Source organism: Belonocnema kinseyi, chromosome 5 (assembly GCF_010883055.1).
Source record: "Belonocnema kinseyi isolate 2016_QV_RU_SX_M_011 chromosome 5, B_treatae_v1, whole genome shotgun sequence".
In the NCBI taxonomy this organism is placed as follows: domain Eukaryota; kingdom Metazoa; phylum Arthropoda; class Insecta; order Hymenoptera; family Cynipidae; genus Belonocnema; species Belonocnema kinseyi.
Genome location: NC_046661.1, coordinates 131,104,492 through 131,121,105, shown reverse-complemented (window position 1 = coordinate 131,121,105; position 16,614 = coordinate 131,104,492). Strand labels below are relative to the sequence as shown.

The 16,614-nt window shown below is 33.9% G+C and overlaps 1 protein-coding gene across 1 annotated transcript in view; it reads right to left on the bottom strand.

Annotated features, from left to right (window-relative positions):
• Window positions 1-1,358: 1,358 nt before the first annotated feature.
• Window positions 1,359-16,614, bottom strand: part of LOC117173890 (putative helicase MOV-10) — a 28,642-nt gene continuing 13,386 nt past the window's right edge. The window contains exons 4-8 of the mRNA XM_033362536.1: window positions 13,716-13,882; window positions 9,129-9,411; window positions 6,630-6,924; window positions 3,835-4,027; window positions 1,359-1,474 (exon numbers count right to left, since the gene is read on the bottom strand). Of these exons, the coding sequence (XP_033218427.1) occupies window positions 1,416-1,474; window positions 3,835-4,027; window positions 6,630-6,924; window positions 9,129-9,411; window positions 13,716-13,882 (997 nt within the window). The 3' untranslated portion in view covers window positions 1,359-1,415. The remainder of the gene's footprint in view (window positions 1,475-3,834; window positions 4,028-6,629; window positions 6,925-9,128; window positions 9,412-13,715; window positions 13,883-16,614) is intronic.

The following is a 16,614-nucleotide window of genomic DNA, read 5'->3' as shown; positions in this document are numbered from 1 at the left end:
GTTTCGTATTTTCGTGTACAACGTTACCGGCTGATGCCGTTGGAATTGATTGTTGAAATATATTTTTTTACATCTTTTATTATTAAGCTTTGTACTTAAACACAGATTTCTTTCGGCTCTTGCATTTCTCAAAGTTTGAGACCGATATTTTATGTATAAAAAAAGTTCGAACGTTCAAAAAATGTTGAGGTTCAGAAAAAAGATAAAATAATTTTCAGTGAAGTTCCTACCAAAATGCAGTACCTAAACGTACTTTATTGTACTCTAATAAATCTTCCAAATTTTCACTCGATATCTTATTAAAAAAAAAAGTTCTTAGGTTCAAAAAAACATTCAGTGAACCGAAAAAGTGAGGTCGGTAATATAGGTATTTAGCTGTGTCACATGCCCTTAGAGGAAACCACACGAGGAATTAATTTAATGTAACTAAACTTCGTTAAATTTTTTAATTTAAATCAATGTTGCATCCAACTAAATTTTATTCACCTTATAAGTTTATCTTAATTTCATTTAAATTTTTTAATTAGTTTTAAAAAACAACTTTAGAAATTTCGCTTAAAATGTAAAGTACAAAAAGATTTTTTTTGAAATTTATTTATTCATTATCACGATAATTTTTGTTTTAAAGAAACCGTAGATGAAATTAATTAATTTTAACATAATAAATATAGTAATTTAAGCCCTCATTACTTTTAATATAATTTCGTAATTAAGAGATCTTAATGTTTTCGGCGTGCAGAGCCAGTCGACCAAGTCAGCTATAGATCAGCTGGCGAAGGCGAGCACGAGAATCGGTTAACAGAAAATGGCCGGCACGTTCGGTTTGGCTTTCAATGTGCGCCCCGGCCCCACTCCTCCCGTTAACGTAGACAGCGGACGCGGTTGCCATAGAAACGGCGAAAAGTTGAAGAGGGCAGCACCTAGAGGCAGAAAAAAATGTAGTTATGTATGTATGTATATATATATTCGCCGTCACCACCACCGACCCATGCTGAATCTGTCTGATACCCACCGTTCAAATGCTGTCGTCTGAATCAGTGCCATACCTATAAAAAAATTCAAAGTTGTATTTAACCAACACCCTTAAATTATTCTTTTTTTCTGAATTATAATCATAAGAACCTAGAGGTTATTATTAAGAAAATAAAAATAATCTTGCAAATTATCGACAATTTTGTATGGTGCATTAAAAAAAATACTTACGATCCCTCTAAATTAAATTTAAAATTTTCAAAATAAAATTAGTCTATTGAAAGCACTTTTTTCTTTAATCGAATAAACTCACACTACATAGAAGAATACAAAATACATCATGCAAACTTAAACTATAAGTTTAATAAAGGGCCGTAGCTAGTCCAGAGTTTTAGAGCAAATAGTGAACATCTTGTAAAATTGATGGACTGAGCTGAAAACCTCTAATCCGCTTTGCCGAGGTTTAAACGCTTGAAAAACACTTCTAAAGTGAGACTCTCACCTGAAAAATAGAAAATAAATTAGTGGCTATATGTTTATCTGTTACGAGAAAGGAAAAGACGGAAGAATTTCGTGGCCTAATATGACGTTAATTAAGTCATTCAAACCTCCCCGGCTCATGATTTACCTTCCCTACTTCCCCATCCCTCATTTTCCCTCGCTTCCTCAACTACCTCTCCACTTATTTTCACTTTCTCCTCCTTCCCTTATTTTTCGTCGCTTCTCCTACTTCTAGTATCATCGTTTCTCCCTGCTACCCTTACCCACATGTCCCCTCTTTTCCCCTCTCCTAATTTTTCCTACTTTTTCTCTCCTCATTCGGTGATGGGAGTAAAGCAGAAATGTAGTTTAACAGCGGATGATAGAAAAGTGATGAAAGAACCAAAGGAAGAATCAACAACAGAAGAGGGAAAGATAGTGGGGATGTATGTGAATAGAGATATTCAGGAGAAATCAGAGATAGAGAACTGATGAAATAAAATAAAGGAGAGATTAGGCTTGTACTAGAAGATTTTAATGTAAGAAAAAGAGATAGAGGAGGAACGAAATGAAAAGGAGAGCGAGGAAGGAAATGAAAAGATAAGATACTGAATAGTGAAGAATATAAATAGTTAAGAAGCTTGGAGGAGATGGAATGGTTTTCATCATAAAAGAAAATACAGAAGATGATGAGGAAGCAGAATATACATTCTCAGGAGGAAAAAGGGAAAAGTAATTGCGTATGTAATAGTAGACGAGGGAGTAAAAGAGAAGTTCAAGAAATTAGAGGTAGGAGATAATGTAGTTTCGAATCACTTTCCGAAAATAGTGACTTCAGAGAGATAAATGAGTAATAACAATAAGAGTTAAGAATTTTTAAATGGAAGCGGAAAATGTGAATGAAGAGATGAAAATAATAACAGGAGAAGTAAAAAAAAAATCGAGGGCACAAGCCAAAATGAAGTTAGCGAAGGAGGGGGCTTAAATAGATGGGATAAGGAATATAATAAGCAGAAGAAAGTAAGGCCGTAATTAGGAAAATGAAAGGAAAAAAGAAGTGAAGGAAAAGGCGTATAATAATGTGCCTGATAAAAAAAGGGAAGGAAAATAAAAGCTTTAATTAAGAGATAGAGATGTATAGGCTGGAAGAAGAAATTAGAAAGGTAGTGAATAGAAGGCGCGAGAGAACAGAAAGTAGGAAAATAATAAGCTAGGATAGTGAGATAATAGAATAGAAGAAATATTTTATGGATTTACTGGAAAGGGCAGAAAAGAAATTTAGTAAAGGAAGACAAGATGGCAGGGAACGAGAGGAGGAAAATTAAATAATAAAAGTAGCAAAATTCAAGGTGTTAGATACAATAAAAGATGGAAATACACCTGGTTTAGATGAGATTGCAAATGAAGTCTGGAAGTAGGGCGGAAGAACTAATGGAATGGGCAGGGGGTAATGTGCAATAGAGTATGAAAAGAAGAGGGGTGACCAGCGATATAGAAAGAAGGGTTACCTGGATTGAAAAAAGGCAAAACAAGACTGTTAAATATTATAGGGGAATAGCGATAGGGTTATTGACAAAATGGGGAGTGAGAAATGGACCGAATTTTTTAAATATCCTTTTCAGGTCTTAGAAACACTGAAGATAGATGAGGGGATTAGAAGAATGAGCTAGGTAGATCGATAGGTCAGAATGACATGGACATAAAAAAGCAGATGAGGAAGTTAAAAAGGTCTAAGGCAGCAAGGATGGAAAGGGTAGAGAACAATGTCTGGCTGTTTGGCATACAAGAGGTAAGGAAGAGACTGCAGAGGGTAGAGAAAAAAGTATGGAGGGACAGGGTTTCCCAAGAGAGTGAAGGTAGTAGTTGATCGTACTACTGTATAAAAAGGGGATAAGGGGAGTTGTGAAAATTATAGAGGGATTACGAATATGATTGAATGAATATGGTGTGCAAAGTATGCGCGCTGGTGTTGGCGGATAGGATGCGGAAGGATATCGAGGGAAAAGGAATATGGCCGGAGATACAGGTGGGATTTAGAGCGGGAAGGGGCACTATCGTTAATATTTCAGTCTTGCAGCACGTGCTGGATAAATAATTAGCAGGGAAGGGTGCGAAAATATACGCGTTTTTTGTAGATCTAAACGACACGTTCCTTTCGGTGGATACCCAGCAGGCATAAAATTTAGCGACGTGTTTGCGTGAAACAACACGGACATAGGATGTCGTGAAAATGTCGTAAAGATGTCGTAATGATGTCGTAAAGACGGCGCCAAATTTGGTGCCCACTGGGTAGGAGGAGGTAGCGGGATATGTATAAACGGCGGTTATGTATAAACCCTTAGGGGACATTTTGTGAATAATAAAGAAGTGTCATTTCCTTACCGGCTTTATTTTCCATCATCTTCAATTTCTCGTCCTGAGATAAGTCACTTAAAGTGAATTTCTCACCCAGGCAAGCTTCATTTTCCAGGCAGTATTCAATGAATTTTCGCCAGCAAGCGCTTATTTGCAAAACTTTTGGATTTCCCACAACGATCAGCAATGACTTGGCTCTAGTAATTGTCACGTTGAAGCGCTATAAGAATTTCATAACTACAGATTTTACAGCTTAAAATGATCTCAAAACAGGGGAAATACGGTGATTTTTACGAAAATAGGAAAATATTAGGAAAATGAATTATTTTACATATCATTAATTTAGGCACCAGTTAACCCATTTGGCACAAAATTTGGTGACGTCTTTACGACATCGTTACGACATCTTTACGACAACTTTACGACATCCTATGTCCATGTCGTTAAGGTGTCTTTGCGATATCGAAAATGAGTCGTATGACTTGACGATGTCTTTACGATATCGCAAAGACACCGAAACGACCTGGATATAGGATGTCGTAAAGTTGTTGTAAAGATGTCGTAACGATGTCATAAACAGGTCGCCAAATTGTGTGCCCACTCGGAAAAAAAGTTGAATTTTAAACCAAAAAAGAGTTTTTATCAAAAGAGATGAATTTTTAACCCAAAAAGACGAATTTTTTGGGAAGACTGTGGAACTTTCAACGAGAAAGCTATCTTTCAACAAAGAAATAATATTTTTCTACAACAAAAGATAAATTTTTCACTAAATAAGATTAGTTGTGAAACAAAAATGAAATGGTTAAATTTTCAGGTTAAAAAATTACTTTTCATAAACAAAAAAAAAGAATTTTCCACCAGTTGAAATCAATGAAAAAAGATACACTTTTAACAAAGTAGTAGAATCCTCAATCAAATAGATGAATTTCCAACATAGACGATTAATATTGTACCTAAAAAGACGAATTTTCAAACAAAGCGTTCGAGTCTCCCTGATAAAAAATTGAATGTTAAAAGAATAAATTTTTCTTGCAAGCCCAAACGATAATTTTTTAACAAAAGAATTGATTTTCACATCAAGAAAGAATTTGCAAACAAACAGTTGAATTTTATACCAAAATCGTTACATTTTCAGCCCTGATCGTAATAATTTTCAAATAAAGAGATGAATCTTTAACATTAAAATATATTTCTAAAAAATGTGTTGAACTTGAAACTAGAAATTTTTTTTTAATTAATAAAGATTCGTTCTTGTAAAAATGTCATAGTTAATACGTTCACGAAAGAATATTTCAACTAAAAAAAATCGTTAAATTTGAAACAGAATTATTTTTAAACAAAAGAGTTATATTTTGAAACTAAAAAGAAACATTTGCAACAAAGAAAGAATTCTCAGCAATGAATGAAGAAAAATGTAAGCCAAGTAGTTGAATTTTCAAACATGGAAATGAATTTTCAACAAACAGAAAAATTTCAAAACAAAAAGTTCAACAAAAGAGGTCAACAGTCGACCAAATCATCAGCTAAAAAATAAAGTTTTTACAAACAATTTCAACTTCGAACCATGTAGTTTAATTTCCGATCAAATTAATTTTTTTTTATTCTCGAGCGTCAGGATGAGTTGTTGCTATTCCTGTCTACTGAGGTATGTTTTTAATGTTTTTTTTGCCTTGGTAAGGGATGAGTGCCAAAACGTTGGTGTTTATTTTTCAATAATGCTTTTTTGTTGTGATTTGATCATTATAAAGGTAAAAACGAGAAAAGAAACAAAAAAGAGAAAGAAGGGGGTTTGGTTGCCTTCTAATATATCTTTTTTATTTTTGTCCGAAGAGAAAAATTTTATTTTTTTATTTTTTAGCAAAAAGTTATTATCTTTTTTTTTAATTTCAAAAGGAACATATAATGATGGTTGCCCAAATTTGGTCGTTGATTTATTGGTTATATTTTCAGAAATTCTGCACATTAATTTGATTATTAAACATTAAATAGGATTTTGAATTTGACTTTAGTCTCATTTAAATATCTGATATTTTAATTTCCAAAAAAGGTATGCCATTCGAAGAAAGTTGTTGATTTCAATCAGAGTGTAAGGAGAAGACCTTTTTTTAGAGAAAATTTGTTTAAAATTTTTTTTATCATAAGTCTATCTAGGCAGAAAAGACCTTAAAAAATTCTGTCACTCTCTCATAATAATACAGATTTCTTGAAAATTTTTGATTTATGACACCTGGAATAATAATGCGTGTATTTCTGAAAAAGATTCTTCTCTGGATTTCTCTAGTAGCCTAATGGGAAAGCATCTAAACGGCAATCGGATGTTCTGTGGTTCGATTCCTAGTAGAGCGAAAGATCTTTTTTCAGAAAAAATATAATTTAAAAAATAATAATATTTTTAATAAGAAGAGATTAATTCTAGACCAAAAATAAAATAATAGAAAAAGGGGAAACGCAGAAGTTTATCTAAAATTAGGTAAAAGAAGGAATTCTTTAAAAGGACAAAAAGACGGGAATAGGGAAAATAGTGTGAAGTATAAAAATACAGTCAAACCTGGATTTAATGTCAATTTTGGCACTGAGCATAACATTAAATCCAGAGTCTCGAAACTATTTTGTCTGTCTCCTATTATTTCTCTCCCTTATTTCTCTCTGTATTGTCACGCTTGAATAAGCACCGCACACCCTTCCGCAGCGCCTCATACCTTCCGTGCAGCGTTAATTCTCGGAAACATTAATTAGAGGATTACTAAACCCAGATTTGACTGTATATTTATTATTTTAGTCAATTTCCAATATTTTGACTTTCACTTATTCGAAATAATTACCTTCTCGTGAGATAGGAAGCCAATATGGAATTTTCCATCATTCTGGAATAAGACCGACCTCACTGTAGAGACAATTATTATATCCCTTTCCTGGCCCTGGAAAATTTCAACAGTACCAACAGAAATTTTATTCCATCCTTTTTTCTCAAGAGCCTTCTTGATGATCCCACCCTGCGATTTGAATGGAGAGACGATTCCTATATCCGTTTCCTCAATTTCATGATCGCTTATTTTTTTCCCCAACAATTCAATCACGTAGTTGACCACAATTTCCGCCTCTAATTGATTGTAAGCACTAAAAATATATTTTTGTTAGTAGAGATTTACTTTATACAGTAAAACAGGGCTAAGCGAGACATGAGGGGCAAAATGGTACACTCCCTTTTTATTCAAAGAAAGCAATAGACAGTCACAGAATAGCCGTTTTAATCGCAGAAAAAAATTCATTTTTATTTTTTCATTTGAAGTAATGAAAAATAAACTACAAATTAAAGCTTTTACAGTGAATCTCTTAAATTTTAAATTATTTCCATTTGAAGTTCACAAGTTTTTAAGTTAAAAAAATGTTATATTCAAATTCTCAATAATTTCCTTCAAAGATTCAAACTCAGTGCTAAAATATAAATTCGTCTTAATCATGTTCAGTGTTCTAAATTAAACAGTCAATCAGTAAACTTTGAAATTTTCAAAATTATAATATTTTAAGCAATTATAAGCTAGAAACATTAAAAATCGAAACATTAAATTTGTTTAACTCAATATTTCTTAAATTAGAAGTTGACTTACTTTTGTTTTAAATAATTCAAATATACTTGAAACGCTACACAATTTTATTTAGAATCTTAAGACATCTAGAAGTTGTTTAAAATTTTTTTCTGATTTGAAATTATTTTTGGCATTTTTTAAGAACTTCTCAATATCTTTTAAAATCAATCCAATTTTCTTACAATTAAAAAAAAATCCTTTTTTTATGTAGTGAACAAAAATTTGAGTAATTTTAAGTTTTGAAAAGATTAAAAATTATTTTAAAATTTGAAGTGATTTCAGATAATTCAAACGAGATGTATGCACCCACAAAATTCGGATATTAGAAGCAAAATTTTGGTGCAAATAGCCACAGCATAATTTAAATCAAAATTTATATTTTTGCTGATTTCAAATAAAAAATATAGAAGCTTTTTAGGAATTACGGAAGGCTTCAAAAAAATAAAAAAAGACAAAATGGAATATTTTAAAGAAATTTTAAAAAAATTTGCAGGATTTTCTAAAAATGGTAGAAAAAATTCGATTAATATTAAAATATTTTTATTGAAATTTTCCTACAATTCATAGAAAATCCTGGACATTTTAAAAAATTTCTTTAAAATATTACAGATTCTCTTTTGACGGTTTTGGACATCTTTTTAAATCTTTCTAAATATTCTATTTAAATAATTATTCAAAATAAAAAATCATTTTCAATTTTCATAGGATTCTTAAGAAAATTTTTTTATTTCTTTGAAGTCTTTCACAATTCTTGAAAAGCTTCTAAATTTTTTATTCGAAATATGCAAAAATACACATTTTGTTTCATCTTATGCTGTGCCTGTTTGCACGAAATTTGGGTTCGAATGCCTGATTTTTGTCGATACACATACACACACACACACACACACACACACACACTACGTTTAAATTATTTCAAACTATTTTGAATAATTTCAAATTTTTTTTAGAAATAATAAGTGTGCAATTGTTATTTGTACCTTAAAATTCCATAATTTCACTAACAAAAAAGAAACATTTTTCAAATAGAACAATTAAAATTATAGAGTTAAGAGTTTAAAAGCTTTTCGAAATTTTAACGATTCAAGGCTGTCAAACAATTAAGTTTTAAATTGTTTACTTTTGAATATTTGGTTTCAATTTAAAAATAATTTTTTTATTTATATTTACAATTTAGAAAATAAAAATGTTTTTTATCCCAAATTTGAACATTAAACGCTTTTAATTTTCGATTACTTAAGAATTCGAAACTGCACTTTGAGATTCTTTAAATTTAACATGTACGCTTGAAAATATAAAAAAATGGAAAATATTGAAAATAAAAGGTTTTTAAATTACGCATTATAAACTGAATAATATCATAATTTTAAAAGATAAAAATTCAACTAATTATTTTAAAGAAATATTAAAATCAAACTTGGACAAATTTTTCTTCTAAAAAATTTGTAAAATTCTCAGTCAAAAAATAAATTCACTTGCATTTCCCGGTTTTTGCCGGTCTCAAAAAATTCCCGATCATTTCTCTGTTTCCCGGTCAAGCGGCCACTCTAATGTCATAAAATCTAAAGATTTGGTGTGACCCACTTTACCCTACAAGGTTTCAACCCGTTTTGAAGCAGAAAATTAAACATAATTGGAGAAATAGAAGATTTCGTGTGTCCTACTTTCATCGTTTTTGTCTCGCTTTGTCCTGTTTCATGGTGAACTTGAATCTCTAAAATTAAAATTTCTGACCTGGTTGAACCCTCTAATTTTTTTTCGATTCCATGAATCGCGTGAAAAATTATTGGAAACTTTTTCTTCGGTAATTTTGACCAACTTTCTGCTCGGAAGATCTCTTTACCACCACACGATTCTAGCTCATTGTCGTAAAATAATTGGTTAGGAACACGAAGAATTGTTTCGTGGTTTCGATAATTCTTTACCAGTTTTGTCAAAATGTTGGAATTGTATTTCCCATCTTTATCTTTCTGATAAAGTTTAGATATATTAAATATTCTTTCCAACATTGATTCACCTAAAAATCCAATTAAAAATTCTTTATATATTTATATCCGATTCAAACAATATTAATCAAACTTTCTAAAATGTTTCTTTTATAGGGTGACCAAAATCAAGCCTTCAGAACTCAATAATTCAGATATAATTTGAATTATTTAAAATTTAATCTTGTCCAAATTCGAAGCTTTCAAAATGAGAAAATTCCCCAAGAGGTAAAGACCTATTGGAATACCTAATTACTACTGATTTAGATATTCTTTATACGGGGAACACCCCGAAGTTTCGTAATTCGGTCAGGGAGGAAGTAATTTACATCACTCTCTGTACCGATAGTTTTACAGATAACATCAAGCAGTGGAGAGTCTCAGATGAACCCACTCTCTCAGATCGCTCACTCATAGAGTTTGTGTTGGAATCCGATGTACCTGCCGGCCCTAAATGTGTTAGAAATCCAAGAAGAACGGACTGGGGTCAGTTTTCACAGAACTAAGAAGTACACTCTCAGGGATGTCCAGTTTAATTAGAGACGTGGATGCCTTGGAGATGGAGAAGCCATAAAATCCACTTATGAAAGTTTGTCGGCCTTGGAAAGTCCGAAAGGCTGGAGAGACACACTGGTGGAACGCGAAACTTGAAGAGCTTCGCAAGCAAACCAGAAAGAGGACCAGACGTGCCAGTTCTGGCAAAACGAAGGAACTGTGTACCTCATTCACATCGATGAACGATGAGTATAGGAGTGCAATACGCAAAGCAAAGCATGAAAGGTGGGCCAACTTTTGCACTGATATCGATCAAAGAGCCTAGGTGGCTAAACTGGACAAGCCCAACTGGGCCCGAAACGACGGCTAGCCAACGAGATTGTGATGCCAACCAGAGTCAGGTGGGCCCTGAAGTCCTTCAGTCCTTACAAGTTTTCCGCCCCGGATGGTATATATCCAGTCTTCTTACAGAGAGCTGTTGCGATTATCACTGGGCCTTTGGTGAGACTTGCTAGGGCTAGTCTGACGTTGGGTAATGTTTCGGCGGCATGGAGGAGTGCTAGAGTAGTCTTTATTCCGAAAGCAGGCAGGATCGGTTATACTTCACCCAAGGATTTCCGACCCATTAGCCTCACATCTTTCCTACGAAAATCAGTGGAAAGACTCGTGGACAAATATATCCGCGATAAGGTCTTGTCAAGTAGTCCTCTTCACGAGCAACAACATGCCTATAGGGCTGATCCTTCGACTGAGACGGCCCTGATCACTGCAGTTGACCTAATTGAAGGACAACTGAAGCAGAAAGGTCTAGCGATTGGAAACTTCATGGACATCGAAGAAGCTTTTAACTACACCTCTGGAGAGGTGATCAGTGTGGCCATAATCGCACACAGGGTGCCTATTGCAGTCGTGGAATGGACCTGCAACATGTTGGCCAATAGAAATCCAACCACGACCAAGGGTTACACCACTTTATGTGGAACCGTTGACTCGGGATATCCGCAGGGAGTGTTCTATCACCCTTGCTGTGGTGCCTGGTGGTGGATGAATTGCTTCATTTACTCACGAGTCAGGACCTCCAGGGCATAGGCTATGCGGACGATATACTGGTTATCGTGCGCAGTCAGCATCTGGATGCGCTCTTTGGAGTAATGCAGTAAGCACTAAGAATATTTTATTCATAGTGTAAGGGGACTGGACTGTCAGTCAATCCGAGTGAGACGGATGCAGTTGTGTTCACCAGAAGGCACAAGTGGGGAACCACGGGTGCATTGAAATTGGGGGGACAAAAACTAGAAATCAAAGGGCAAGCCAAATATCTAGGAGTCATCCTGGATAAGAAGCTGCCATGGAACGAGCACGTGGAAAACAAGTGCAAGAAGCTAGTAGCGACTCTTTGGCTCTGTAGAAGAGCTTTAAGCCCCTCTGTAGAGGGGCTTGACACCGGAGACACTTATGTGGATCTACACAGTGATTCTGCGACCCAGACTAATCTATGCGGCAGTCGTCTGGTGGTCCAGGATCGAACGTTCTACTGTAAAGTCCTGACTGGAAAGAATAAGGGGACTAATTCTAAGAGGTATCGCTGGTGCCTCGAAGTCGATACCCACGATGGTCCTGGGGACATTAATAGGTTTGGAGCCCCTCCATATTACTATAAAAGCCGTGGCCGCGGAGGCGGCCAGGAGACTAAATATGGTAAACGATAGCAGTATCTCAACAGTTATGTGGATATCAATCGACATCACAAAGAGGCCGACACTAAGCATGCTCAGGGACAAAATCTCCACTTTTCACTACATCTTCGATAATAAATGGCAGGTACAAAAGAGGACGGGGCTAACGGTGAGGCACACCTGCCCAGTGGTGGAGACAACTGGCTTACAGGTGGCTCCAGGAACAAATAGAACGCTGGAGCAGATGTATACCGTAGAAGGAACGGAATGGGCTTCACAATTACAATGGGGTCCTACGCAACAGTTCTACAATCTGAGATTATAGCTTTGCTCCAGTACTGATAGTATGAGAGTGCGTTGAGGCACTAAATAAGCTAGCGACAGAAACCCGAGTCACTCTGCTCTGGATCTCTGGACACAGTGACATCAGGGGCAATGAAATATCGGACAGGTTATCAAAGCTAGCAGCAAAGGAAAATTTTACTGGACCTGAGCCAGTTGCAGGCATTTCCAGCAGGTCGGTCACTCAAGATAGTAACAGTTGGCTGACCGAAGAACATCAGAATGAGTGGGATGCGGTCTCTGGCTGCAGACAGGCTAAAACACTCTTGGGCTCAAAGCTAAACCCTCATCGAGCGAAAGAAATACTTAAGCTCGGGAGGAAGGAAGTCAAAATCCTAACAGAAATGTTTATAGGACATGGAAACCTCCGGTACCACAGAAATCAGATATGCTTGAGGAAAGTCCCCTCTGTCGTCTGTGCGTAAAGGACAATGAGAATTCCACTAATATCCTCTGTCACTGTCCTGCGATTGCGGGGAAACGTGTAACACTCACAGGCAGTTTCTGCATCAGTGAGTCTGAAATATCGGCCAACAGCGTGGCTGCGGTCCCCTCTCTATGCATAGGACTTTGGGACCACGCTTAAGGCTTATAAGGGGATGCAACGGGATCACCGTCAGGGGCTGTGACGGTCTCAATCCAGAATATAATAATAATAAATAATAAACATTCTTTAAAATTATTCAAATTTGTCCTAAATTTTTTTTAATATAATATATTTAAATTTTTTTTAAATATTCACTTAAAATGAACTTTTCAAAATAAAAAAAAAAAACCAAAATCTTGTTACGAATAGCTCTAATTTGTCGGTACACGCCGAAACTTTTATTAAATTATTTTAAATCATTTTAAATTTTTAACTAATTTTGAATTCTTTTAAAACTTCAAAATATTTCTTCAACTTACTTGATTTTTTAAAAATAGTATGTGTTCCATTGCTAATTTATACATTATAATTCATCAATTTTACTTACAAAATAAATTTTTTTGATAGAACAATTAAAATTATAACATTCCCAATTTAATTTTTAACTTTTAGGTGTAATCATTGATTTTAAATCTACATTCAGATATTTCTAAATATTAATTAATTCTCATTTTTCTTAATTAATCGATTTTAAATATAATAATTTAAAAATTGAATATTTTAGACTGAAATAATATTTAAATTTAAAAAAAGCTTTTAATTATGGATCTATTAGTTTTAAGTTATTTTGAAATTGAAAATAGTTTATAAGGGTTCAATCGGGCTAATCTAACTTCTTTAGGAAATTCGCTGATTTCCAAATCCATTCTTTGTTTATATCTCTGCCCCGGCTTGATTAGGTTTTTATTTTCTATTTCTCATTTTAGGCGGTTAGCTTAGTTAATTAACTGAAGCAGCTTTCAAGCAGATCGTGGTCAGTGGTATATCTCAATGACTTCGCATATGTTTGAATGGTGACCAAATAGACGTACAGCAGAAAAAATTTGTTTGAATCATTCGAAACCTATAAATTTTTTTTTTCTCCATAACGTAATTCGCTGCTACAAATGTCTAAAAATATGTTTATTTTAATTCATGCAAGATCTCCAATTCCTAAATATTTATAATTGCATTTCAATCTTCTTCAAATTAAAATGCATATTACAAGCAGATTGTTGTGATTTAGAATGAAATTGAAAATTAGAAGGCTATTGTAGCATGTGACGCTCCAGTTGATGGTGCAAGTAGTGAGGTGAAAGATTCCTTCCGGGGCATGTCAAATGTCGTTCTAAGTACACACTCTTTTTTATATTTATATATTTTTACTAAATCTATTATTTTATAAATTTATTAATACCCAGTAGGTGTTGACCAATTTTAGTCTTTACAACAGGCCCCAACTGTTTTGGATCTCCAGACAAGACCAGTTGTGGACATTTTACATCTTCATATAGCCTTGTTAATCCCAAAGGAATTAGAATTTGAGGCTGAGTTGCTTGCCCGGCTTCATCAATGAAGATGTAACTAAAATAGTTATTAAATAACCCAGACCTAACAAGTCTGAAAAATGAAAAACTCAAAATTATTTTTTATTCTGGATTGCAAGTAGAAACTGGAAATAGAAATTTAACTGAAATATTAATGACTGCCAAAACTAGCGGTTTACGGAGAAAAGAATGAAAAACTGAACTGATTAATTAAAGTAATCAAATTAAAATATATCTGAATATGGTCACTTTTCTTTAATTGCAATATAAACTGTTAAATTTTTTTCACCTAAGCATACTTATTAAATAGTTCCTATGTTTAGTCTGTAGTAAAACTATATAAAATATACGCTTCCATTTAAAGTACAGTAAACTTCCACCTATTTCCAAGATCTTCTGTTTCAAACTTCACCTATTTCAAGACTTCAAGTCCTCTGTACACGCTTATTTCAAATTGCGCTGTTCCTTCACCTCCCACCAAGGTCTCCGTAAGGTCTGGTCTAAGTCAATGACAGGCCAATTAAACAGACGCTCGAAGAGCGGGAAGCCCTCGTTGGTTTGAATTAAGTATTTTAGCATTACTGCATGGGAATGTAGACAACTTTTTCGAGAAAATATTCTAAACATAAAAGGATGTCAGAAATATATGAATAGTAATATTTCTCAAGTTTAAAATATATTTTTTGTAACACTTACGGGAAGTTCGCAGTTTACGAACCAAAAAATAATCACAAAATGACCGATTCTTGATGAAGTCAGAGTGTGTGCAAAATCACAAAATTCCTGCACGAAATTTCGTGCGGGAATGTTGATCATCAAGTATACTTTGAAGAAAAGTGTATATCTGTTTTATTGCATGCACAGAAATTAAGAAAACCGCTAATTTCTAATTGGTGGCAAGCATTATCACAACCAATCGGAAGCCACCGACGTGTGATCTAACAGTAAAGGATATCTGATTGGCTGACAGTTTCACAAAAGACCTCGCGACCAATCAAGAGACGCCTGTCGCAGCAAGCAGCAAGAGTAGCAACTACCATCATATCGTCAGCTGATGAGTTGAGCGTTAAGATTAGTTTTCGTATGCCATGTCGTTAATGTGTCTTTAGGGTATCGTAAAAACGTCGTATCATCGGACGATGTCTGTACGATATCTTAAATACACCGAAACGACACGGACATAGGCCTAGTATGGCCACTAAATCGAGGCCGTCTAAATCGTTTCAAATTGGAATGCATAATATTACGCAATCTCCGCATGTGGGTAACCGCGCCTTCTCGCTACACGGCTAGTGTTTTTCAGGCAAAACTACCCAGTGGGCACAAAGTTTGGCGACGTCTTTACTACATCGTTAAGACATTTTTGCGACAACTTTACGATATCCTATGTCCATGTCGTTAAGGTGTCTTTACGTTATCGTAAATAAGTCGTATGATCTGATGATGTCTTCACGACATCGCAAAGACACCGAAACGACATGGACATAGGATGTCGTAAAAATTTCGTAAAGATGTCGTAACGATGTCGTAAAGACGTCACCAAATTTTGTGCCCACTGGGTAGCAACCGTTTCGCGCCCCTCAAGCTTAGAATCTGTGTGTTTCAGCTGTTTTAGAGATTACTAAACCGTAAGTTACTAAACTGAGAGTAGGGAGTATTTCTCTGTATTATAATTAATGGTAATTATGGATTTCCAAAATACTTGTGCTTTTTTACACATGCGCAGTTAAAAAAGTTGCTTACAGCGCCCTCATAGATACAAGCCTTGGACAGCCAATGAACATCGCTTGACAAAAATAACCAGAATTTCGCGGTAAAGGTGGGGATACCTCCAGCCTTGAAATTATAAAACGTTTACGTTTCAAGATCACGGAAATAGTTGGAAGTTTAAGGTCCCATAAAATATAATTATTATACGTGATTTGAAATAATTATGAAAATAGCTGCATCTACTTTCATATAATTATAATTTAATTTTAATCTGCTTTCAGTAATCTATAACTTTCATTTGAATATAATAGTTTATCCCAACAGGACTTAGAAGCAAAGAATAAAATAATTAAGTTAACGTGGGATTTTACATCGTAATAAAATGTTCTTAAAGACACCCTGCAGCAATGAGTATTACTGATATATTCTATTTTGGATGTTTATGGTTAAAAATCATAAAATGTGTGTAAAATGGTGTTTTTTTACGGAGTCCAATTTTGAAGATTGATAATCCAAAACTTTTTAATTTGAAAAATTTATGAATTCAAATTTTTAAATTCGGATGATTTTTAAAATCAAATGTCAAGTTTTCCATGCTAAATCTTCCAAATTAAAGAAACTTCCAATATAAATCATCAAAATTGCATTCTTTTGCATTGTAAATCTTCAAATTTGCATAATTTTGAATTGTAAATTGCCAAAATTAAAAGCTCTTCAATTTTATAAATTTACAATTCAAACTTCCACAATTTTGAAGATTTAGAATTAAAAACTCTGATATTTTAAGAACTACAATCACAAATAACACGAATCAAAAATTATTGTATTTTTAAAATTAAAGTTGCAAATTATACAAATCTCAAGATTTATATTTTGTTTATATTTATTTATATTTATTCATTTATATTTTGACTTACATTTTTTATGTTAATTTGGAACTTTTTTGGGAATAGTTTATTTTTTGTGATTTATCATTTTAAATTATTGCATACATGCAAATTCTAATCAATTTGATTAAGATAAACCGACCGGACAACGTAATACTAGGACAATTATAAA